The sequence below is a fragment of the Podarcis liolepis genome (genome assembly GCF_965112155.1).
Source record: "Podarcis liolepis genome assembly, chromosome: 2".
NCBI classification, from domain to species: Eukaryota; Metazoa; Chordata; class Lepidosauria; order Squamata; family Lacertidae; genus Podarcis; species Podarcis liolepis.
In genome coordinates, this window is record NC_139555.1 from 62,600,422 (window position 1) to 62,626,871 (window position 26,450).

Sequence of the window (26,450 nt, forward strand, 5' to 3'; positions counted from 1 at the left end):
AAACCTCTGACCCTCTGGAGGTTGGTGAACAACAAAGCCCATTATCCTTGGCTGTTGGCCATGTGTGCTGGGGCTGATGGGAGTTGTAGTTCACCAACCTCTAGAGGGGCAAGAGTTCCCCACACCTGGCACAAAGCAAGGCAAGCAGAAGGTGGGATGTCATTTAGGATTTGTGGGAGCCAGTGTTAGGGACAGTAGTGCTTGCGACAGGGCAACATGGAAGCGTGAGGTCTGGTTCCTTATTGACAGGGAGATAGGCAACTGAAAATAGAGAAACAGGGCAAAGAACTGCTATGGGGAAGGTCACAGAAGTTGTGTGCCAATCCAACAACCATTCTACTTGCTAACAAGAAAGTATTTCTTAGAGCTCAGAAATGATACACTCCACTGCTAGAACGAGTAATAGAATCATAGGTGCTTTATTTGGCTTGGCAGAAATTCAGTTATCAAACCAGGCAGGTTGCTGTGAATCTAGGTGAATACTAGACAGGCATTCCATTCTGTCTCAAGCCACATAGAAAAGGTTGGTAGCACTTTAGTTTTTGTTAAAATCAAAGTAAATCCTACATACCAGAAATCTGCTTCCCCCCAGAGTAGATTACCAGTGTCAAACATAGCATGAGAAATGGAAGTGTGCTAAGTACAGCTTTAGTGTAGGTGTCTTTTAACACTACTGCTGATAGTGTTCACTCCATTCTCTTCTTTCTGATAATGCCTCCTAAACATGTTCAAAGCCCAGCTCATTGAAAAGCAACAGATCTCTTGAATACCACTCCACTGATGATGAAGTAACAACACAGACATAGGACATGGGGATCTGCCTTGTATTGAATTAGACCATTGGTCTGTCAGGTTCAGTGTTTTCTACACTGGTTAGGGTTCCAGCGATTGTTCCCTCACAGCCTTTCCCAGGAGATGCCAAGGATTGAGCTCTACCACTGAGCTATGGTCCAGTGTCATGTTCCCCAAATAAACCAAGATGACTCTGGGAAATTGTCAAAGTCAGACATGGAAGCAACAGTCCCAGCATCTTGCTTGATCCCCAGAAACAGGTATTGAGAGGCATAATCACTTGCTTCTGTATACAAAAAGACAAAAAGTCCTGTTAGCCACTGGCAAACCTCCTGCTCCAGGCATTTGTCCCCTCTTCACTTACTGTTTGACACAGCCTGCAATCTCCATCTGACTCCGAAGCAGAGCTGTGTGCCAAACAGCCAACCTGCTGCTGCTAGCCCTCCCTGGCAGCTCGCTCTCATTCCGCCTCATTCTCTAGCTAGCTAATGGTAACAACATACTCTGTGCTGGTCCAGAGAGGGACAGAAACATACAGAGAAAGGGAAGGTTTCTCCTGCTCACTTGCTGATCTGTTTATCTGGATGGTCCTTCCGTCTTCCCTATTGTTGCAGAGAGAGAGAGAGAGAGAGAGAGAGAGAGAGGGAGGGAGGGAGGGAGGGAGAGGGAGAGAGAGAGAGAGAGAGAGAGAGAGAGAGAGAGAGAGAGCGCATCTCTGGAACAAGTGGAAGAGCCAGAGTGCGAACAAGCGAACTGCAGGGAGGGAGAAGGAGTGCATAGCAACGCGACTCCACGATGAAGAACCAGGAGCACCATCCTCAGAAGGTAAGACAAGGAGGCAGCGAGCAGCTTGTACCGGAGGCACATAATTAGATGCCACAAAAGGAGAAAGTGTGTGTGTGTGTGTGTGTGTGTGTCAGGGGAAGAGAGCTTTAGCAGGTGCCTTTTTCTGGATGGCAAAACAATCCAGGCTCAGGATTGCACATCCCCCAGTCCCTGTATCCTTTCCCCCAGGTAAGGTTGGCAGGGGATGCTTCCTCTGGGACCCAGACCCTTCAGAGTAGCAGGTTGTCTGCTGCTAAAGGTGGAGAGCGACAACACCTTCTGCCCCTGGCAGGACCCCAGGAAGCAGCAGGTGGGGCAGGTGGGAGGCGGGGGTGGCTGGCTGGCTGTCATTGCACAGCCAGCTCTTCTCACTCTCTTTAATTAGCAAGCTGGGGGGGGGGGCTGTGCACCCGCTTTTCACCAGCCAGCCTCATCACGCAGGTGTTTCTTTTGCCTCTGGAAGGCAGGTGTTTCCACCAGGGGATGATGCGTGCTATATGGCTGGGGGTGGGATTTAGGTACGGAACAATTGGGTGGGGAGAGAGAGGATTGCAAGTCCCCTGTAGTGTTTGCATCAGTGCTTGTCCTCCCACTGCATCCTATGTGCAACAGGTGCTAAAAGGGAAAGAGCGCCCAGGAAGACAGGCTAGAATGGTTCACATCGGACATGGCTGGAGCAGGAAACCGGGCCAGGTCTATCAAGCCCCTCTTTGCTTCTTTCCATATCCGCTCCCTCTCGGCTTGCATCACCCGGCCGGCTCCTCCCTCTTTCCCCCTGGGAAGCCTTCTTCTGGCAGTGATTCTTTTCCCCTTTCCCCTTCCCACTTTTACATCACCCAGGCAAAATCTCTTACATAAGCATTTCAGTGTGGCATAGTGGTTAGAGTGCCAGGTAGGAACTGAAAGAGCAGGGTTCAAATCCTCACTCAGCCACAAAGGTTACTTGGGGCCAATTACAGCCTAACCACAACCTATTGATGTGAGAATAAAATGGAGTGGGAGTAGAGGACCATGTGCTGTATGCCACCCTGGGATATGAATGCATTAATGTTTATTCATTTATTTATCTTTCCCCATATCTCCCACTTCTGACTCCACTGTTGGCTGCTCCAAGACATTTTGCAGTAAATGAAGGTAGAGCAGTAAAAAGCACCCAGTGCCCCCCCACCCCGGTTCAAGGCCAGCCAAGTTATTTTGGCCCTTGAGGCAGAAAATCCCACAAGACTCCAACCACCATTCAGAGTGCGCTGTCTGAGAAAGTTCATAAGATCTGCAGGGACAGGTAGTCTATAAGCAAAGCCATCCATCCTGTTTCTGACTGGTGCTAGCAGGGGTGGACTTTGGTAATATTTTGCAATATGATGTCCTGTGTGAGGCCAACATTTGGCGCCCCAAAATGGATCTTCTCAGTTTTGAGCCCCCTTGGCTTGGCACCACCCTAAATCTGGTGCTAGTGCTAGTCTTTGGACCAAAAGGCTCTCTCATTGCGGCAGGTAGCAGGCAAAGCAAATTTAAAAAAAACACAAGTTACAACCGCCAAGAAAACCCCCTAATTAAAATGTGCAATGAAACAATTTAATCAAAACGTTAGAATAAAAATCCACAGTCAAAATGCACAATAAAGCAATCCCATTAAGACAGCAGCAGCAGATTCAAGTCAGGAGCTATGGGGAATACTTGTCTAAATGGGGATTTGCTATGATTTTGATGAAGCAGTGAGCCTTGTTTTGCTCTAGTGACTTTCAAGGTGGCTTCCTGCCATCTCTAGTCCAGGTCTCCAACCCCCATCCCAAATTTTGAGAGAAATGAAAAACAATTTGTTTCTGGGCTAGTGGTGCTGGATAAGTAGGTGAAAGTACCGCCATTTCACCAAATAATGAGCCTTCACCAGCACAGAGTGGTGGAGATGCCATGCAGCCTCAGCCAATTGATCTGAACAACTCTGAGAGGCATGAACTCATCTAATCCCCAGGACACTAACTCGTGTCTGCTTTCCCCCCAACTTTTGTGTGTGGCATGCACACTGACGGGGTTCAGACAATAATATCTCAGCAGCTTCAGAACAAGGCAAGGTATTAAACCAGCTTCAAACTGAAGTTTAATATCATAAGCAGCTGCTCTACAACAGAACTAAACCCTCTCTTTTACGCACATGTGCGCACACACACACACCTCACATAAATGTAACTTAATGCTAAGATCCCCCTTCTCTCTCCCTGTAATGTATAACTGAGGAAATGAAAGATATGACATCATTACACCGTGCTAATGTAGAGTAAGGGGAGGCTACTACATACCACATCTGGTTCCAACCAGATATGAAGTCAAGGTCTACAAAATGGGACACTCCCAAAAACTGTGGAGAAAAATATTCATTTTGAAGTGTTCCGGGGGGGGGTGTCTTTTGATTTCTCCAGCTGCCAGCTTGTGACTCAGATGTGGCACAGATGCATTTCTTAAAGTGAGGGATTTTCTCTCTCTCCTGTAACTCAGTGTTCTTGAGTGTAATGTGGGACTGATGACCTAAATCGGTAAAATAAAGGCTTTTGTGGGGCTTACACACACTCTAAGAAATGTTTTTCGTATTCCAAAATACGAAATCTATCACATTTATTTGGTGTGTATTGGAATAATAATATTTGTCCTTTTTGCCTTTTTACCACAATAGTCACCATATACTTTCTTTTTTTATATATCCAAAGCTAGCTTATCCATTGTTCATTTATCTGAAGGATAGCCCTCTCGCTCTGAATCTGCCCTTGTTTTTTCTACTCTGAACTATTTCTGTTTGAGGATGCCTTCATAGAATACCTAGCTGTCCAAAGGACAGGAGAAGGGAATGGCAGAAAGCTGTTAAAAATTTCCTGCTGAGGAACCTGTGCTGGAGTCTCTCAGTCTCCCAGCAGAGTTTGGCATTATAGATTAACCACAATGCTTAAACTTTGCAGCCTGGGAAGAAAAGCTTCTTGCCTCGATTTGTTGTTCCAAGCGATGGTGTGTATGATTGAATTTTTTTTCTTCAGGAACAGAAGGCTGCCTAAGAAAAATGAAAAGCAAAGATGCTCAGAATGCCACCAGGATTCTAAAGAAAGCACCAGATTGTAGCATGGAGAGACAAACATGTCACTCCAAAGTATAGCAGTGATCACACTCAGTGGAAACTGGCCTTGGCCAAAAAATGGGGTAGAGTCTTTGTCAGAATAAACTTTAGGCTGATTCATATAACTTCAGTTGTGGGATAACCCTTCATTAACCCTTCCCGGTGCTCAATTTGTAGAAAGCCAGGTGCTAGAAACTGCTCTCAGGTATGAGACATATGTACTCTACATATGCTCAGAGGCATACTCTTTCTTCAGACATCCCATGGCATAGTATATAGGTTCCAGGAATGAGCCATATCGCTATGGCCTTCCTGGAGAGAGATAGCCTGGCCACTGGTAACTTCCAGGCTGGATTACTGTAATGTGCACCATATGGGGCTGCCCTTGGGTCCAACTAGTGCAGAACACAACAGCCATACTGTTGATGGGGGCATCTGGCCGAGAACCTGTGACACCATAGTTAAAACAGCTGCACTGGCTGCCCATCTGCTACAGAGCCAGGGTCAAGATCCTTGTATTAATTTACAAAGCCATTCCAGGGTACGTCAGGAATCACCTGAACTGTTATATCCCAGCTCAGTCACCGAGCTCATTGCAGGGGCATTGTTGGTCGTTCCTCAAATTTATGAGGCCTTCTTAATAACAACAAGATATAGAGCCTTTCATATCATTGGCTCAGTCCTGTGGAACACTCTGCCACTAGAGATTCAGCAGGTGCCTTCTGTTCCAACTTTTCAACACCTGCTGAAAACTTTTTTATTTCGCTAGGCTTATGCAGTCAATTAAGAATACATATTTCCACAATGGTTAATTGATTTCTGTTTTTCACTTTTTAATATGCTTTTTACTGTATTGTTTTGTGTATTTTTGTTGTAAGCTGCCTTGATATATATATTTTTACAAAATAGCTGCATATAAATAAACAAATAGAGGGATCCCTGGCTAAAATTCAAGCTCTGCGGACACCATTCCCCTCTCCCATCTTAATTACGTACATATTTGGCAAGCAAGTTCCCTTGAGTCCAAAAGTGTGTGCAAGTGACTATAAGCTGTGATGTGGACATTTTCACAAAGTAATTTATGTATGTGACTGGATATAACAATAAACACTAGTTCGTTAACTGCCTTCCTCATATTATGCCTCTGCTTTGCTTTGGGGCAGTTAAAAAGAGAGAGAGAGAGCCAAGTATTATGTGGGTTGATTCATTGCACCTGAGATACTGACACTGATAAGAAAACAATAACCAAGAACCAAGCTTAGAGTCTTCTTACTCACAGTAGTCTCATAGATGATGAAGGGCATTTAGACAAAAGGGAGTATGACAGGATGAGGGTAGAAGGGAGAGATTAAGCAATCAAAGGTAAGTAGTTTGGACCATAATGTGGGCTGAAAATGGGGTTTAAGAGAATCTATTAGAACTAACATTCTAAAGATTACTAGTTAACATTGATTTCATGCCAAGCAGGTGCTAGAAAAAAAACCTAAAGGATTTTGACTTATTTAGTGAACATGTTTCCTAAAACAAAGGCATTTATTTTTATTTTTATTTTCAAAAAACCCCTCCAAAAAAGAAGTGTTCTGGAAAGTATAAGGTTTTCTTTTATTCAGACAGCACAGAATGTAATATATAATATATAATATATAATATATAATATATAATATATAATATATAATATATAATATATAATATATAATATATAATATATAATATATAATATATAATATATAATATATATATTTAGAAAAGCATTACAATGCCTGCTGAAATGATTTCTTTATTTCAGCTATTTATATACTGCTTAATCACTGAAGTGTATAAGTTAAAATTGTTTGTAAAACAGAAAACCTCCTTAAAATTTACTGCTTTCTTAAGTGCGTACATGCATGTATGCACACACAGACACTATTATTATATCAATAGAAAAAAGTCATCATAGTTTCCTTGTTGTGTAAATAATGTATATAAAGCAGACATTCTGGGGGAACTTCCATTCCTCCTCACCACTATGAGCTGAATAAAGAACATGAAATAATAATAATAATAAAAATCATAGTTTCCTTGTACACCTTACTCAGCTAAGAATTTTTAAAATACATTTGCCGCTTATTTTAAAGGCATTTTCCCACCCCAACTTGCTTTAGAACACAGATTCCATTGCACCCAGCTAGTTTGTCCTACTTTCTCTGTGTGCTGCCTCACTCCTTTTTCTTACAAGGGAATGATTGCAAGATCTCATTGCTTCAGCAAAAATCCTGGAAAAATATAAGCCGTTACTGCAAGAGGTTTAGAAACTGGGGGTTTACATTGCGTAATGGTGAGACTTAGGCTGTGTACACATGGATACCATTTACTCCAGCTTCAGTGCACTCCCACTACTGGAACAGTGAAACTGAGTACACATGATATTGGCTAAAACCCATCTGTATCCTGCAGTTTCTTGAGAAATTCTCTTGTTCAATGCATTTCCCCTTAAACCACCTTCCACTTGATTTGAAAACATAAGCTGTGGTTAAGCTGAGATGTGTACATCTGAGACAGCCATTGCACATGCACTGATGGCAGCCCATGTGCAGATGACCTCTTCATCAAATAGGACAGGCATAGGCAAACTCGGCCCTCCAGATGTTTTGGGACTACAACTCCCATCATCTCTAGCTAACAGGACCAGTGGTCAGGGATGATGGGAGTTATAGTCCCAAGCATAGCTGTCAACGTTTCCCCTTTTCTAAGGGAAATTCCCTTATTCCGAATAGGATTCCTCACAAGAAAAGGGAAAAGTTGACAGCTATGGTTCCAAGACATCTGGAGGGCCAAGTTTGCCTATGCCTGAAATAGGAGTTTGGTGCAGGGAAACTAAATCAGGTAATGGGCATGGATAAAGACATGGTTTGAAGCTCAATTGAACCCGAATTAGGTGATCATTCTGATCTGGTTGGGGCTGCAATCTCCTGAATGATCGCATAGACACTTTTGGAAGTTTCCTGGATCCTGCAATGCTCCTGGGTGCCCTCAGTGACCATAAGCGTTTTTCAACATAATTGGCTGGTGCACCAGTTGTGTTCCTAGCTGGAGAAGACCTGGCCAGTTCTTCATGCCCCTGTTGTGCCCAGTTTAGATCATTGTAACCTGTTCCATACATGGCTGGCTGCCTTTCCAAAGCACTTGAAAGCTTCAGTTGCTTCAAAATGCAGCTGCCTTAGTATGATGTTTTGTCATGCCAGTGATACTCCAGTTGCACCAACATGAATTTTGGTTCCAGGCTGAATTTGAAGTCTTAACCTTAAGGCCTTAAATGATCTGGGGCCAGCTTGATTTAAGGACTGCCTTCTTCCTTTTGCTCATGCTCAAGCACTCTGTTCAACTGCCACTCTGTTGGTAGTCCTGCTGCCTAAAATTTGGCAGGTGGTGACACAAGATGGCTTTTCTGATGGCGGAGCCTAGACTGTGGAATGACCTTCCTAGAAAGAGCCATATGGCTACCTTGCTTGCTCACTTTTCAGTGAGAAGCTAAAATGTGGCTTTTTAAAGGAAGCTTTCGGTCTGTATTAATTTTATCTTGTAGCTGCTTAACGTTGCTAATATATTTTAGATTTTAAAATGCTGTATTGTAAATCACTTTGATAGCCTTTGGGAGGATTAATGGCATATAAATGTGTTCAGTGAACAGATGAATGGCTATTATAGTGCCTGGAAAAATATACAGTACCATGAAGGGCATTTTTAGTAGATTTTCCCTGGTTATATTTTCTAGATTATTATAAATGTAAGTGTGTATGTGAGAAAGTGAGTGAGTGTACATGATAATGTACTTGTCCACATGAGTTACAGATATGTCATGTACATACATAGGCATCTTTTGCACTAAGATATATAGAAGTTTCTTTGGGCATCATGTTCATATATGTGCCATGAAGCCTTGGGCCAGTCACCATCTCTTAGTCTATCCTAAGCAGAACCATGTACACCACCTTGTGATCCTTGGAAGATAGAGGTGGTATATAAATGTATTAAAGAAATAAAAATATATAATTGCATCTATGAGGTCTGTATACGGATACACATGTTATTCACATGTGTGTGGTATTAGCTTGCCCACGTACAGACATGTTTGTATGGCTGGGTCTGAGCAGAGATATGTGCGCATGTAAGTGCAAGAGCATGTAAACATATGGCAGGTAAATCTGTGCTTCATTATTTCCTCAACAACTAACACTTTCTTCACTTGTCTCCATGGAAACTGAACAAGAGGAGCATTGCTACAACTGTAGCCTATTGTGGAAGAGGAAAGGGCAGCTATTGGAGGGGAAAAAAGGAGAACCAATATTTAATTTGGGCCAGTGCTCACCAGTGCTCTGGCTGTTTTCAAGGAACATATGAACATATGAATTAATAACAAAGATCAAATAGTTCTCCTGAGTTTCGGCAAGCGAACCTTTCAATCTCTGCTGAGTAGCTAGAGCCTGTCCCCTCATGTCAAGGATTTCCAGGGAGAGCTTTCAAGTCAGAGTGTGTGGTTTCCATATAGGGTTGAGCCCCGTCGCCTCTCTTTTTATGAAATTAAGAACCAGGTGCAGGCAGCTTCTTGTGTTGGGAAAATATATTTGGAAGCCACGTCAAGGGAGGATCATTTTTAAGTCAGTCTAGTTCAGCCATTGTCTTAGCTAGGCAGGCAGTTCTTAAATGAGGCAATGGAAGCCAGAGAGATGATGGGTTGCTGCTTTTTAACTCGGCAAACCAAAGAGGGTTTGTTGGGCCAGAGCTGAGGTAGCCAATGTACTCATTGTATGTTGTATGCTCCAGGAGTTATGAGACTCCAATTCCCATCAGCCTCAGACAACTAGATCAGTGGTTAGGGATGATGGGAACTGGAGTCCAACAACGTCTGAGAACACTATGTTAGCTATCGCTGGCCCTGGGGTGCAATAGGGGCTAAGTTAATCCCTGACAAACATCACGCAAGCTGGGAGAGCAGGACTGGACATGGAGAAGTGGTGTAGCTCTATGCCAGAGCACAAGCTTTGCCTGATGAAGATCTCCGATTCAATTGCTAGCATCTCCAAATACAGCTGGGGAAAACGTCTGTTGGAACCAAACCCTCAGAGAGCATAGTCAGTGTAGAGTAGACCAAGGGTAGTCCATGTGGTGCTCTCCAGATGATGTTGGAGTCTACCTGCCAATTCTAGCTGCCATGGCCAGTGATTAGGAAAGATGGGAACTGTAGTCCCAACAATAACCGGAGGTCACAAATGGGCTGGCTCTGTATAAAGAAACAGCTCCTGTTGTGGACCTCTGAGGCTGAGAAGATGGACTTCACTCAGCTCATGACAGATGCAAGTCTTCCCTTGCAGCTCCCATCAGCCCCAAGGAGTATGGGCAGCCATGATGAAAGCCACGGTCACTCAGTGGCAGATCTCTTGGTGTTTCAAATTTCAGTGGCACCCTGTGTGATGCCAAAATTCGGAGCCCCTCCACTTCTTGAGCTCCCCAGAAGGCACCCCTGAGGCACCATGCACAGTGCGACCGAACCAGTTGTGCTCCCCTAGGTATGCTGTAGTCCAATAACATGGAGGGCCACAGGTTGCCCACCCCTGTGTGTGTATATTACAGACATATACCGCCATCTAGCTTCTATCAACCCTTTTCTTTAAAAAAAAAAATCATTTCCCCTTGCTCTCTGAAGTTTCCCTTGCTGTCTTCTTTCTGTCTTCTTCCAACAACATTGTCTTTAATTCCTCACTTCTGTCCCTTGTCAGCCCGTGATTCCGGACTTGCTAATGACTCCAAGCGATCAAGGAGATGGTGACCTGGAGATTGAGTACCCTGAAGACAGAGGGAATTGGACAGGCAAGCTGGATTTCCTTTTGTCCTGTATTGGCTACTGTGTTGGACTGGGGAATGTCTGGAGGTTTCCATACCGCGCTTACACAAATGGAGGAGGTAAGCCCTGGGCTTTTCTTACTAGGGCTTTTTGTGGGCTCCTGCCACATCCTGTGCTGGAGGGCTACATCTTTATATTGAAAACTGACAATAGAAAACTGGCGTCAGGTAGGAGGTGTGTGTGCACGCAACTCCCACAGCAGCAGCTGCAACGCAGGCATGGCCCAGAAGGACTCCCCAATGCTGCTGCTTTGACTGTAGCCACAACCAACTTCAGGAAACACACCAAGCAGACACCTGATTTCCTGCATCAGCTTCGGCTTGGAGTCACAAACGACTGTGCTAATCCCCTGGGTTGGATGTGCATTTGCTCTTGGCTGGTGCACAAGCACCCTGGGGACACTGCTGAGTTACTGTCTCTCTCTGCAGCTTGCAAGACATTGATCTGGCAGGTGGGAGCGTACACTGCCCACCCCAAATGACAGGCACACTTGCATCTCTGAAATGCAGGGAAGGGGGGGGGGGTGGAGTGTTTTATTTTTTTTTTTTAAAAAGACAGACACCAGGGACACAAGTGATATTGAAGTGGTATTTCAAGAATATCTGCCTAGGCTATGGTCCCTTTAATGTTTACAAAACCAAAATGGGGACGGGGTGATCACAACAAAAACTGCCAGAAAGTCGACACCTAAACATACAAAACTCAAATTCCTGTAGTTCACTCCAGCTCAGTGCTGGATGAAAAAGCACAGGTCCCAAGATTGTGTATCCTATTCATGGGTGCTAGTCCTCTGTGACCCATTTCCTATACCCCTATGGTGTCCTGGGATATACAACTAAGGACACATTTATCAAGGGGCTGGCTGCCATGCCATATGAACTGTTTACTCTTAAGCAGGCTTCAGCATGGTGCCAGGCACCTCTGTCAAATGTCCTGCGTGTTTCCGAAAGCAACACTGATGAAACAGTAGGAGGCATACATCCTTCTGAGTCAGTGCATAGTGCCGCTTGCGTGAATTCAGGATGTGAAAGGGCAGCACACTCCTGGAGATACCATCTTCTCCACTGGGGAGAAAAGTAACAACAACAAGATTCTAACTATTCACTGTAAATCTTTATCAGTGTTTTGCTTATGCCATCGGGGGGGGGGTCGGTCCCAGAAAGCTGACAGAATTCAGAGAAATAATTTGATTTTGCTTAACTGAATCTTCTGGTTAGCGTTTGATGAATAGTGTCTTCAGATTGCTTTTCTAAGAATGGTGGGTGGAATTGTTTTTCTTTGACAAAATTGGCTGGCTTTCAGTAGAGTAGAAACTGAACCCTTTGAATTGACAGAAAATCTTGTGAATCTCAGACAGCTGCCAAAAATGCAAATTTGAAAATATGTGCCATGTAGATAGTCTTTGACGTTTTAGGTTTTTCCCCCCATTTTAATCCACTGATTAGGATACTATGGGGATTTAATTGAGTTCTTGGCTGAACCACAGTCATTCCAGTGATCTTGTCAAGTCATTTAGATTCAGCTTTCGCCTTAAAGTCCTTGCTCTAAGTCCCCCAGATTATCTCAGTTTCCTATTACTGTACGTATTTCCTCATCTTTGTAACCATAGATGCTAAGGAATGATTCTTGACCTTCTGCAAGCAAAGTATGTGCTCTATCACTGAACTATGGTCCCATCACAAGCAAGTTATTATGATAGGGTGTACCTCCAATACTGGAGTCATAGAGTTCTCAGATGGCAACATGGGCATTTGCACATACATTTAAAGTAACTGGAAATCAAGGGAGCTATTGTAGACTTGGCGTTGCTCAGGCATGCAAGGTTGTTGTTGTTTTTTGCAGTATCCACACAATAACACCAAAATACCGTCCCGTTCTCCCCACTCTCATTCTCACTTAATCCACATTTACTGTTTCCAGTTTTTGTTTTTACCTATTGGGTTTTCCATAGAAATGTTCAATCTAGATTAAAGTTGCAGCCTTCACTGTAGATCCTACATTGAGCTGGTGTTGCATTAGATGACCTCCAAGGTCCCTTTAGCACAATGAATCTATGCTACATAGGGAAGTTATATAACAAGGTGCTCACATTTAACTGTGCTCCTTGCCCAACATCCAGCCATGCCCCCTGTGCCTTGTGTCACAATTTTCTCTCCTACAGGGGCATTCCTTGTTCCTTATTTCATCATGCTGGCGATCTGTGGGATTCCCATCTTCTTCATGGAGCTGTCGCTGGGCCAGTTCTCCAGCTTGGGGCCTCTTGCTGTTTGGAAGATAAGCCCTCTGTTTAAAGGTATGTGTGCATGCAAGGCAGTTCTCAGCTTCCTTGATGTTTCTGTCTCCCTCTCTTCTGCTGAGAACTATAAAACCAGGGTCCGTTGTGTCAGTAGCAAAAAGGCATAGCAGCAGCTGTTGCCACTGTCTCCACTCATCATGGAGCAAACTTAGAACATAGGAGTCTATGGGTGTGAATGGATGGTACACAAAGGGATCAGTAAAGCTGAACGGTGAGAGGCACAGAGAAGGCAGCCTTTCTCTCTCTCTCTCTCTCTCTCTCTCTCTCTCTCTCTCTCTCTCTCTCGTTGTTACAGAGTTTTAATGGTCCAGTCTCAAGCTCTGAGTTGCATAAGAAACAACCCCAATGAGGCCAGTGTTTACACATGGCTTGTGTGCTTTTAAATGCAACAGGGTACACTAGAGATGGTGACAAATGTGACAGCCAGGATGAAAATTACTGGTGTGGATAGTTATGAATGGATAGGGATGCTTGAGGAATCAGTCCCTTGCAAATTCCAGTACAGGCAGACACAATCCACACCTCCCAGATGAATGTGCAGATTGGAATGCAGCTATCACTTGGGATTTCATAGTTTTTCAAATTCTGCAAAAGCGCATATAGAAATGTGTAGTTTGAGACAAAATATATTTAGGGTGCTTCCAGACTGGTGTTTACAATGGTAACTCGGGTTACAGACGCTTCAGGTTACAGACTCCGCTAACCCAGAAATATTACCTTGGGTTAAAAACTTTGCTTCAGGATGAGAACGGAAATCGTTTTCCGCCAGGGCAGTGGCAGCAGGAGGCCCCATTAGCTAAAGTGGTACCTCAGGTTAAGAACAGTTTCAGGTTAAGAACAGACCTCCAGAACAAATTAAGTTCTTAACCTGAGGTACCACTGTAGTGTGGTGTTGGTGTGTCTCACGTATACACGTTTTTTGCAGTATCCAGCCTGTATTCCTCCCCACTCCCCTGGCATGGCATTTAATCCAGATTTACCCTTTCCAGGAAGAGGTAAAACAAGCATCTGTTTGCAATATCTTAATAACCTGCTTGCGTATTAACTCCCCTCATCAAAATCTGGAAGCAACCTTAGCAATGCATAGAGGTAGCCACCAACTGGATGGCTTCAAAAGAGGATTAGACAAATTCAAGAAGTACATTGCTATTAGCCACAGTGGCTATGTACTGCCTCCCCATAGGAGGCAGTATGCCTCTGAATACTAATTGCAGGAAACTGCAGGAGGGGAGAGCTCTGTTGTGCTCCACTCCTGCTTGCAAGATTCTCAAAGGCATCTGGTTGGTCACTGTGAAAATAGGATGTGGCCTAGATAGCAGAGCTATTTTCATGTACGTACTTATGTAATTTGTGAGAAAATGTGTCTAAATGTAAATTTTAGTTTGGATTTCTTTTTTAAATGTAGATTAATTCAGAAATAGGGCAAAATGGATTTATGAATGTAGACATGCAAAACTGACACGGACCAGGAATAGGCTGGTCCTTCCATCCTCTGTACATAATCATGTAACCAAAGCAAATGAAGCTTTCTTCTCCAGTTTTCAAGTGCCAGCCTATGTGGTTATGGCTGACTCAGATTTTCTGGCATGGAAATGTTCACTATGAACAGTGCAGCATATAAGCAGCACCCAAGGAGCTGTTTGAGTCTTGTTGCTGTTATGTTAATCTGTCTTCCATTTTTGTTCCCTTTTCAGGTGTTGGCATGGCCACAATCCTGATTGTCTGCTTGGTGGCCATTTACTATAACATGATCATCGCCTACGTTCTCTTCTACCTCTTTGCCTCGCTGACAAAAAACTTGCCCTGGCAGTACTGCGGCAACTGGTGGAACACAGACCTGTGCCTGGACCACCACATCATGCGCACAGGGAATGGCGCTCTCCCCTTCAACATCTCTAACACTGTCAGCCCAAGTGAGGAATACTGGAGGCAAGTACAATAGGCCAGGGAATGTTTAGGTGACCATTGACGACCATACTGGACCTGATTGACAACTGCACACTCTAAATCAGGGATCCCCAGCCCTTTGGGGGCCCTTGGCCCAATCCAGTTTATGTTCCTAAATTAGGTGGTTTTCTATGGCAGATTTGCCCTCCCTTGTACTAAGAGAGACATGATGCTCCTGTCCATTAACCGCCTCCCTTTTGTCCTAGTCGTTATGTCCTGCACATCCAGGAGAGCTCGGGGATTGGCGATCCTGGGAGGATCCGCTGGAATCTATGCCTGTGTCTTCTCCTCGCCTGGGTCATTGTGTACCTATGTATCCTAAAGGGAGTCAAATCCTCTGGCAAGGTAAAGTATGAATCGGCAGCAGGCACTAGTGTGTTTGAAGCAATGCTTGTTCTGGAATTATTAGCTAAACTCAATGGTTAGCCTCTTCCCCTCCATTGCATTCGCAGTGGCCCAGCCAGTAACCCTCTATACACTGGGGCTTAATGTGTATGAATTGGGGGGGGGGGTGTTTGGCTTTACATGTGGACATTCCCCACACATTTTAGAATTTGCTGTCAAGGTTCTAAATTGTATGGGGAGCTCTGCAAGTAAAGCAGCCTCCCTGCTGCAGATGCTCAGCCCTCTGATGGATGGAGGGAGACAGGACAGGCTACAGGAGACCTAACAGAGCTGGTGGGGCCAACAAGTACAGCTCCAGTCTCCTCCCTCGCACAATTGGTATCATTATCTGACAATAACCATGTGTACCCCCACCCAGCTGCACTAGGAGGAATGTCTTGATGGTAAGAGCAAACTCAAGTCAATTTGCAAGAGGGGGGGTGGGCTGGACAATCATCTCTTAGGGATGCTCTAACTCTAAATTTCTTGCAACATGCAGAGGATTTATTTATTTATTTATTACATTTATATTCCTCCAAGGAACTCAAGGAGCCATACACCACTTTTTCTTTCTCTATATTATCCTCACATAACTCTTATTAGATACGCTAGGCTGAGATTTGGTGACTGGCCCAAGGTCACCCAGTGAGCTCTATGGCTGAGTGGCAATATGAACCCTAGTCTTTCAGGTCCTAGTCCAGCACTCCAACCAATACACCACAATGGTTGGACATTATGGGTACATGACAACCACTCTGCATAATCTGTGGAACACTGCAAGACTTCTACAGAGCTGTCCTGTAGACAGCCACCATCTCCACATTTTCTTATGCATACTGAAATGAACCATTGCAGCTTCAATCAAATACCTTTATCTTCTTGCAGGTTGTATATTTCACAGCTACCTTCCCTTACCTCATCCTGATCATGCTCCTGATTCGAGGTGTGACCCTGGAAGGAGCCTGGTTAGGAATCAAGTTCTATCTCACGCCACAGTTTGACCTGCTGCTGTCTCCCAAGGTGAGGTTTATGCCATGTGATTTCACTGTAGCTTAATTACATAGACCTGCCCTTTCAGCTGCCACACACAAGTGCTCGCCATGTTCAGAGCAGATGTGTGCAGCAGGGGGCTCCTCAAGCTTGGCAGGATGCACAAGGAAGGAAAAGGTTTTCCTTTTAGAATAATGTTTAGGGGGGGGATAGGCCAATCAGGTTTTAATTGGACCCCACTTGTAAGTAGGACAGCCCTTGCAAAAATAAAATTGAAAAGCAAGTGACATTCCAATGCTATGTAAGAATAGCATTTTAGATCTGTCCATGCAAAATATACATCATGAGACCAGAGCAGCATACTATATTAAATGTGTTGCTGCTACCATAAACAGCAGTTGTGTATTTTAGCACCCTCCCCCTATAAAATCAAAGACAACTTACCCATTTCCAGCCCCCTTGTTTCCATCAGCATCACTCACTTCCCTCATATGAAACATTTATATGAAACTATAAAGTGGCTCATATATATATACTGAGCCTCATTTCTCATTTTAGCCCATTGTTCCCTATTTTGACTAGCAGCTGCTCTCCAGATCCTGCTCCTAAACCTGTAAGTGGAGATGCCAAAGACTGAAAGCAGGCTCTTCTGTGTACACAGCACGTGCTGGACCACTGAGCCAGGGCCCCTTCCCATGCATTGACTTGTCTGAGATCTACTACGTGTATTGCACACACACTATAGAAATGCACTTAGGTGGGTCCAATCGAAACACAGAGTTCTCCTGTGCATTAGAGGAAAAAGCAAAAGTATAACATGTGTTTACTGCCTTCACTTCTGCTATAACGTGCAAAGTAGAAATTAGCATGCATCCTTCATGAGGAGATGTACAGAAACACTTTAGGATCATTTAACTTCATTAATGAATAAGTGCAGACACTGGCAGATTATTATAATTTATTAAAATTGTATACATTGGCAGATGTGCTTTGGCAATTCTTCCTTAATGTTTTGTTGTCATGAGAGGTTAGGTAAAGGTAAAAGACCCCTGGACAGTTAAGTCTAGTTGAATTCAACTATGGGGTGCGGCGCTCATCTCCACTTTCAGGCTGAGGGAGCCAGTGTTTGTCCGCAGACAGCTTTCCGGGTCATGTGGCCAGCATGACTAAACTGCTTCTGGTGCAACGGGACACTGTGACGGAAGCCAGAGAGCACGGAAATGCTGTTTACCTTCCCACTGCAGCAGTACCTATGCGTTCGAAGCTGGTATGCTTTCAAGCTGGTTAGATCATCCTTAGAAAAAGCTTCACTGTGCAGATGAATGGACTGTTTTGTCACTCAAAGCAGACTTCTCCTTTACCTCTTGTTTTCAAACACTGTTTCAGGTGTGGATTGAAGCAGCTTTACAGATCTTCTACTCTCTTGGGGTAGGATTTGGGGGACTTCTCACCTTTGCATCATATAACACCTTCCACCAGAACATTTACAGGTACATGTTTTCAGTGTAACATGTCATGGAGATGGAACATACAGAGGTGGTTGCTCATTCATGTCATCATGGATGTTAGCAACGCTCCATTATCCCTGAATGGAGGCTGTATAGAGTAGCAGGTGAATGATGGATGTGGCAAGAGGAAGGAGACAAAACGTAACTACCAGAAAACAAGTGGGAACGTACAATGGAAACGAACATAGACTAAATCAGTCAACCTTTTCCCTGGCTCCCCACCATCCCTCTAATGGATGCTTTGTGACAATGAAGGCAAAGGATGAGATTCACCCAACAAGCCCTGCCCCATCAGAGAAAGCTCTGTGCAAAGATTTCCGCTTGCACAATGGGGCCTCCCACCCTTTCCTTCCCCTACACCCCCCAAAATTGGCTTGGGAGATGTCGGGAGATCCCCAACAACAGCATGGGGCGGGGAGGAGAGAGGGGATTGTTCTGGTTCTGCTGAAATGATTGTGCAGAAGGAAGGCTTATTGTGGCACAACCACACAAAATTCCAGCTCATCATGGAATTCAAATAAAATCAGCATAAAGATCCCATGAGAACTCTGTTTCTGCTCTTTACCCCCAGCAAAACATATGCTCCTTCATATTTCTATAGGTGACATATCTCTTGATATTTCCATGTAAACCCAAAGCACAGCAGAGTAGCATTTTCTAAGATATGAACCCCCAACTTAGATCCCAATAGATGGCAAGTATGGCAGCCTAATTTGGTTGCGGTGTCATCCTTTCCTTCCTCTTGCCTTCCAACTCAGTACATCAGGGATGGAACCCTCTGGCTCAGGGTCCAAATGTGGCCCTTCAATCCTCTCTGTCTGGCTCCAGGGACTCTTTACAGACCACACACTGTCCTGAGCCGCACCTCTTCCCAGCTGTGCTCTGCAATCTCCTTAAGTCTTTTTGCCTGCCTGGAATGTTTCCTTGAACTCTAATCATGCTTCTTGCTTGGTGGTGGTGGTGGTGGTGTGTGTGTTTGTGTATACATGCGCATGCAGAAAGTAGCCTACTGTTCACAGGTGGCATTCACACTGCCCACTTTTGCCTCTAGTCCTGCCTACTGCTAGCATGTGACTGCCAGAATGTGACCCTTGAGCTGAAAATGGCTCCCCACCACTGCTGTGGGGTCTCAAATGGCCAGTTCATGATGCTAGAGACTGCTGATCCAGTTCTTGTATTTTTTATTCTGTAGGGATACGTTTATAGTTACTGTGGGCAATGCTGTCACCAGTATCTTGGCTGGCTTTGCCATCTTCTCTGTTTTGGGCTACATGTCCCAAGAACTTGACGTCCCTGTTCAGGAAGTTGCCAAAGCAGGTAAGACCTGAACATTCCTTCCTTCCATCTTCTATGGAAGTGTGTGTATTATCCACCAGGTCTTCCAAGCATTACATGTCTGCATGCAACATAATGAAATTGGCTTGCAAATGATTTCTGAGGCTGCAGGACATTGTGAACAGAACATCCTCCTTTTACATTTTAGGCTTCCTTATTTTGAGGGGAGCTAAGAATATTCTTTTTCATAAACACACACACACACACACACACACACACACACACACAACACACACACAGTGTGGAATTGCTGCATAATTTCTCTCTGGGTATATCGCTATTCTGGGAAATTTAGAGTATTGTGACCATTTTCTAATTATCCTCTAGGTAGTTTCCCCTTTATGGTCTATATTGCTCCTCTAGGAATCAGCTCTGTTGCTTTAACCCTTCCCTTTCTAAATAACATTGTTTTTATGTCCTTTTTTCTTCCTTCCCACTCTAAATTACAGCACACAAGGTGAGGTAGGGTGTAACTGCAGTTGTGATCATGGTGAGAGAAAGGGACTATTTAACTCCTTCCACAGTAAAATTATACATACCCTCCAATATCTGGGGCTGCTCACTTTGCTAGCAGGTGTTAGAAATCTGAAAGCGGAGTTAGTGTTCCACTTCCAGCTTAAATCAGAGCAGCGGCAATTGGCTTCTGCTAGATCATCCATGTCTTGAAGCATCCTAAGTTGTGACTTAGGGTATCAACAACTTATTTCCTGAGCCTTGGCTTTCAAAAAATACGGTCCAGAAAGCAAGGGACTGGAAATCGTTTCCAGTTGGGAAACACTGTTCTATGCCAACTCCCGACTGTTTCTGTGACATCTTTCCTGACATCTCTTGCTGTAAGTTGCCCTTATGTCTACAGCCATGAAACTCGACTCTCTCTCAGTAATATCTTCTTGCCTGAAGCTGTATAATCCCACTTGTGATTCTTCTCCTCCTTTGCCTGTCTTCTAGGTCCAGGCTTGGCATTCGTGGTGTACCCACAAGCCATGACAATGCTTCCTCTTTCTCCTTTCTGGTCTTTCCTTTTTTTCTTCATGCTGTTGACTCTTGGCCTGGACAGTCAGGTAAGAGTGTACTCTGCTGTGAGGAAGGACTTGAACTATATGGCCTCAAGCGAATGGTGCTTATGGCTTACAGTACAAGAGAGCATCTGTTATTATCTGTGTGCAGTTTGCCTTTCTAGAGACCATTGTTACTGCGGTGACAGATGAGTTCCCATATTACCTGCGGCCAAAGAAGGCTTTTTTCTCAGGCGTCGTTTGTATTGTGATGTTCCTGATGGGGCTCATCCTCACAACAGAGGTAAGCAAAATGGACAGTCAAAGACTGCAGCCGCCAGACCTTTCCGTTGATCATTTAAGTTGAGGATTTACAGGGGCAATTGATGTGTTCTCCCTCTTTCCTCTCTCTGTGCCCTCCCTAAATGTTCTAGGGGTTCCCCAAACCCTCTGGAGCAGATTTGGGGAGGGCATAGGGACACACAAGGAAACAAGAGGGGGATGTCCTGTTGTGCAATCAGAAATCTTTGTGCTGAAGGGACTCAGTAGAATTCCACCTGTAATTTGAGCTGTGATTCAGAAAGCTAATCATAGTGTTTTCTGTGCCCTGATAGAATGAGCCCATGAAATTCCTAGAGTGACTTTTTTGGTATGAGACACCCCCCCACCCCCACCCCCGCCCATTCATACTTCCTAAATATTCAGGTTATTAAAATGCTGGTGCTGGCCTGTAGAACTGGATGTATTGACACAAGTAAGCTCACTGAGTTGACAAGCCCACGTCTTGATAGAGGCTTAGACCATTCACTGCTTCTTCTCCCTAGGGCGGGATGTATTGGCTGGTGCTGCTGGATGACTATAGTGCTGGATTTGGACTCATGGTAGTGGTCATTACCACCTGCTTGGTGGTGACACGTGTCTATGGTAAGACCAGATACACTGATAGTGTAGACATTCAATTCTGAATTGCTGAGTATGTGTTGAGATTTTTAAAGTGACATTGGTAAATACAAAGAGATATATGCTGGCTTGTGTGGGGTAAGTAAGACTGCCAATAAGCTATGCAACATCTCAAGATGCATGTGGCAGTGGGTAAAATAATAACTTAGAATTGTACCAGGAGGTGGTGGTGGTTGTTACTACAACTAAAAGTCTCAAAACCACTAATATATAATAAATGCAAAAAATACAGTACATATAAATAAGTTTTAACATTTAACATATTGTTTGTTTTGTGGGTAAGTCACACATCTTTATGTACTATTAAAAATTGCTTCTCTGGAAGTCAGTTGAACTGTGTTCGATGGAGTATACTCCCGGATAGCCTCAGAGAGCCATCCTTTGCATTATTACTTGGGGCCAAGCCACATTAACCATAGTGGGGCTTACTTCTGAGTGAACTTGCATAGGGTTGTGGCGTTAATGATTTAGTGGAAAAGAGCTGATTTAACATCCCATTTCTTACACATCATTTTGTTCTCTGCAGGCATGAAGAGATTCTGTCGTGACATTCATATGATGCTGGGTTTCAAGCCAGGGATATACTTCAAAGCCTGTTGGTTGTTCCTGTCTCCAGTGACAATGATGGTAAATATGCTCCAATATCCACAGCTGGACAATACCCTCATCAAAACCATCTAAAATGTCACAAGAGAGTGGGAAGCTTCTCAAATGGAAACTACAGACTGATTAAAGGCTTGACCTGTGCCTAGAAAGAACACATCCAAATGGTTTTCTGCTTGTCCTGCACGTTCTAGGCATGGGTCTGATCACTTTTGTATTTGCCCCGCTGCTATGTGGAACAAATAGTGCTAGTGCTATGTGGAACAAATAGCAATCTGCAGAAAATCCAATTGCCATTTGTTCTGATTCAGCGCTGCAGATTTTGGCGGAGGTATGGATAAACCTTCAGTCTCTGCCAGGTGGTGGTTTTGAATCATTTCCCCCAGCTCATCTCATTCTCCCCTGGTCTGTTAGCAGGGTCTTGTCCTACACCTCCTGAGATTAAAAGTTCATCTGTAGGACAGCACTCCCTACAGCTGACTCAAAATGGAAGGGGAAATGCCTCGTGCAATTCTATGATGACACTCTTTGTTTCAGGCTCTGCTGGTGTACAGCATCATCAAGTATGAACCATCAGAGTATAATGGATCCTATCGTTTTCCATTTTGGGCTGAGATTCTGGGCATCCTGATGGGAATCATCTCCTGCCTGATGATCCCCACGGGGATGGTTTTTGCTGTGCTCCATGAGGAAGGAACACTCTGGCAGGTAAGCAGCTTCTGGGGTCATTTTCTTTGTTTTCTCATACCCTCCAACATTTCTCTGATGAAAACAGGGATGTCCTAAGGAAAAGCGGGATCAAATCAGAAACCAGGACAGTTTCTGTAAATCCAGGACTGTCCCTGGAAAATAGGGATAATAATAATATTATAATAAATTATTATTTATACCCCACCCATCTGGCAGGTTTTCCCCAGCCACTCTGGGCGGCTTTCAACAGAATATTAAAATACAATAGTCTATTAAACATTAAAAGCTTCCCTAAACAGGGCTGCGTTCAGATGTCTTCTAAAAGTCTGGTAGTTGTTGCTCTCTGTTCTCTTTGACATCTGATGGGAGGGCATTCCACAGGGTGGGCACCACTACCGAGAAGGCCCTCTGCCTGGTTCCCTGTAACTTGGCTTTTTGCAGTGAGGGAACCGCCAGAAGGCCCTTGGCGCTGGACCTCAGTGTCCAGGTAGAACAATGGGGGTGGAGACGCTCCTTCAGGGGCACTTGGAGAGTCTGTTTTCTCATGGGATCTTTGTTTTTGCACCTTTTAGGTCTACTTTATATGACCATTGTGGCTACAAGCAGAAGATTGGAAGCTTTCTCTTTTGTTTTAACTAGCCTCAGTTTAATGCTTTGTCTAAACAGATTTGGTCATACCATTAGGTACAATGAATGAGACTGCCATCATTCCCTTCTGCTAGAGGACAACTGGTTGTCAATTTCATTTTATTTAGCCATTTAAAAAGAATGTGTGGAGAAAGCAAAGGAACTTTCCTTGCCACCCAATCTTAAAAAAACTGACTTTCCAGAGATACTCTAAATACCAATACCCCCACCCACTTTCTATCTTCATTTGAATTTCTTCCTTTAAATAGCTTTTAATAATGTCAAGTTTCTATATTGCTGGGACAGACGTTGCCATCTAGTGGTGTTTATGTGCATTGCATAAACTTGAAATATTTTCAAACATAGAATCAATATGAAGATCTGTAGAAAAATAGCAGAGCCTTGCACTTCTGCTTTGCAGAAAAGAACATGATATTGTTGCTAATCTCAGACTATGTTGCATATTTGCTGTGCATTGCTGAACAGTCAGGGCACCCTGTGAAATTAACAGAACTGTCTGCTTCCACAGGTGCTGATAACTTCTTTGGAGTTAAAAAGTTAACACTAATAGTGAACAAAGACCAGTGCTCTGTGTTCATCAACCTTACTGGCTGTGCAAACACTAACCACTGTTTGGGTTTACTTCATTGGCAGTGCCTTGGGAGCTTTGGAGATGTTCTTCCATGCTCTTTCACAGAAATGCTTCGGGCAGTATCAAAGCAATTTTGGACTCCCAAAGATGGACGTTCTTTTGGATGTCCATCACGGTACCTCCTGTAATTGTTTGTCCTTCTACTTGCAGAGAATCCAGCAAGCTAGCAGGCCAACCATGGACTGGGGTCCTTCCCTGGAGGAGAACAGAACTGGCATGTATGTGGCTACTCTGGCAGGCAGCCAGTCACCTAAACCTTTGATGGTCCATATGAGGAAATATGGAGGGATAACCAGCTACGAGAATATAGCCTTTCAGGTAGATAAAGAGATTGAAGAGGATGAAGAAGAGTCCATGATGTGAATGAAGTGGCAGCCTCCCAGCTCACCACCCATGTGGGGGAAGGTGGAGGGAACGCAAGGAAACAGACAACTGAACTTTTGCACAAAGTTGCACTTTGGCACTTCCAGATGCATTTAGCATCTCATAGCAGTGAACTCAGCATAACTCTGCTGAGAATCCCAGTGTTGTTGAGGTTTCTGTTCGATGTGGAGAGGTGTGCAATGAATCTGTGTCTTGCTGCTCTAATGTCTAGGACAGGTCACTTGGATCCACTCATGTTTTCCCTTCCTCACCGAAGCAGTGATGAATTCCTCAGGGTCAGGGCCTAGCATCCCATAAACTATCTTCTTCCTATCTAATCTATCTCCCCACCCCCTTGATAGTCACCTAGCTATTCATTTGCAGTTTTTAGCCTACATATTTTCACTCAGAATAGCTCTCCCAAAGCTGCCGCTACGTTCTGTGGCCTAACAACTAAGTCAAGGATGGGGGACCCCTCAAGCCTGGGGATCAAATGTGGCCCTCCAGGTCTCTCTATCTGGCCCTTGAGGCACTCATTGGGCCACACCCCTCTTTAGCCCTGCTTTGCACTTTGAAAATGCTTCTTGCTTGCCACTTGCCAGGGTAGAGGACAGGGAGAGATGTGTGAGCATGTGTAGAAATCATCCTACATGTAAACACAATTTGTATAATCATTGGAATGTAGGGTTGTATCCAATGCAGAGTAAACCCATTGAAGTTAATGGGCATTGCTAGCTTAGATCCATTCATTTAAACTTAGCTGGATAAAACCCATCCACTGCCTGAAGTGCAGAGTGGAGGGGCAGACATGCAAACCTTCTACTATGTCAGACAGTTTGTCCATCTCATTCATATAAAGCATGTTCTTTACCACTGAGTTACAGACACCTCCTCTCCTTTTGAGGAGGAGCTATCACATACACTGGACTTTGTTTTGTATGGCCATATGTGCCCTAATGCCACACACTACCTAAAATACGTAGTGGAGGGGCACACATGCAAACATGATAGGTGGGTGAGTTGCTGAAATGGCCCAAAGTGCAGTTTGCTCTTCAGATTTCAAAATGTATTGGGTTGGCAATTTTGCTTGTGAGGCTTAAATTGCAGTTTTATGCTTGAATCAGTGTCTAATGGGAATGTAAAAAACAAACAAACAAGCCTACAAGAATGACTAGAATGTGCATTCTATATAGCTTCTGAATTCTATCCCCTCACACCACTCAAATGTTGCATAAGTAGCAGGAGGGAGGATTTATGTGCACTTTGGGTCCTATGCATGAAAACAGCCTCCTATAGCAGGGGTTGGCAACCTAAGGCCCATGGGCCGGATGCGGCCCAATCACATTCTCTATCTGGCCCACGGACGGTCCGGGAATCAGCGTGTTTTTACATGAGTAGAATGTGTCCTTTTATTTAAAATGCATTTCTGGGTTATTTGTGGGGCCTGCCCGGTGTTTCTACATGAGTAGAATGTGTGCTTTTATTTAAAACGCATCTCTGGGTTATTTGTGGGGCATAGGAATTTGTTCATTCCCCCCCCCCAAAAAAAATAATATAGTCCGACCCACGGTGGACCGACCCACTGCTGAAAAAGGTTGCTGACCCCTGTTCTGTAGCAACCACCAAAGAGAGAGAGGAAACACAAGATCTGAGGGGGGGGGGAGTTACAGCTGAGAAGGAAGCCAAGCTGAGGGAGGAGTTAGCAACCAGCAGCAGCTCAGTGCAGATCCTGGGAGCTCGCAAACAGACCTTTCAAGCAGGGGTGTTTGCCAGGGCGTTTAGCAGGGGAGGCCCGGAGTTCTGTCTCTTGGTGTGCACAGAACCAGAAACATGGAGAGTGAGGCAGCTGCTGCAGTGACCTGTAACACCTGTGCCATGTTTGCCATTCTGCTAGAGAATAAGCAACAGTACACTTGTAGCAAGTGCAAGCTGGCTGTCTTGCTGGAAGAGAAGGTGCTTGAGGCCCACCTAGCCACCCCTCAAGCAACAGGACAGCTTCAGCTGAGATTCCTGCATTGCAGGGTTTCGGACTAGATGACCCTTGGAGTCCCTTCCAACTCTAAGATTCTATGATTCTAAGAGGCAAACTTGGTTCTGTTAGCACTGCCACTTCTTTATATAAAGGTTCACAGTATTTCAAGGCAGCCTCTTTCCTGAAGTGTGTGTTACAGTAAAACCAGGAAAGATCAAATCTGACATTCTAAGTCCTATTTTTCAAAACTGTATGAAATGCTGCTATTTTACAAAACAATGCAAATCACAATATCTATTCTTTCATCCTCTAAAGAGAAACAACAGGTAGGAGCAATTTTCTACCTCCAGCTTTGGGGAGAGCTTTAGTGAAGGAAGATCAAGAAAGGACTTTGGTGTGAGGCCATTACCTATCTGGCTCGCTGTCAGCAAAAGTACAGACTGGAGGCTTGTTGTATTGTGTGGGACCTGTGAATAGACTGGGTTTTCTACAGTACCTCTAATACATTATGAGGGAAAAGGTACCTGGGA

General features: G+C 44.3%; 1 protein-coding gene across 1 annotated transcript; it reads left to right on the top strand.

Moving 5' to 3' along the window:
* Positions 1–1,461: 1,461 nt before the first annotated feature.
* Positions 1,462–24,670, top strand: SLC6A7 (solute carrier family 6 member 7). Its single transcript, XM_083488370.1, has 14 exons — positions 1,462–1,617; positions 10,474–10,657; positions 12,760–12,891; positions 14,589–14,823; positions 15,048–15,186; positions 16,111–16,245; positions 17,602–17,705; positions 18,916–19,040; positions 20,007–20,119; positions 20,226–20,357; positions 20,878–20,977; positions 21,540–21,640; positions 22,154–22,324; positions 23,736–24,670. The coding sequence occupies exons 1-14, from the start codon at positions 1,588–1,590 to the stop codon at positions 23,946–23,948; spliced, it is 1,914 nt and encodes a 637-aa protein (XP_083344496.1). The 5' UTR covers positions 1,462–1,587; the 3' UTR covers positions 23,949–24,670.
* The last annotated feature ends 1,780 nt before the right edge of the window (positions 24,671–26,450 follow it).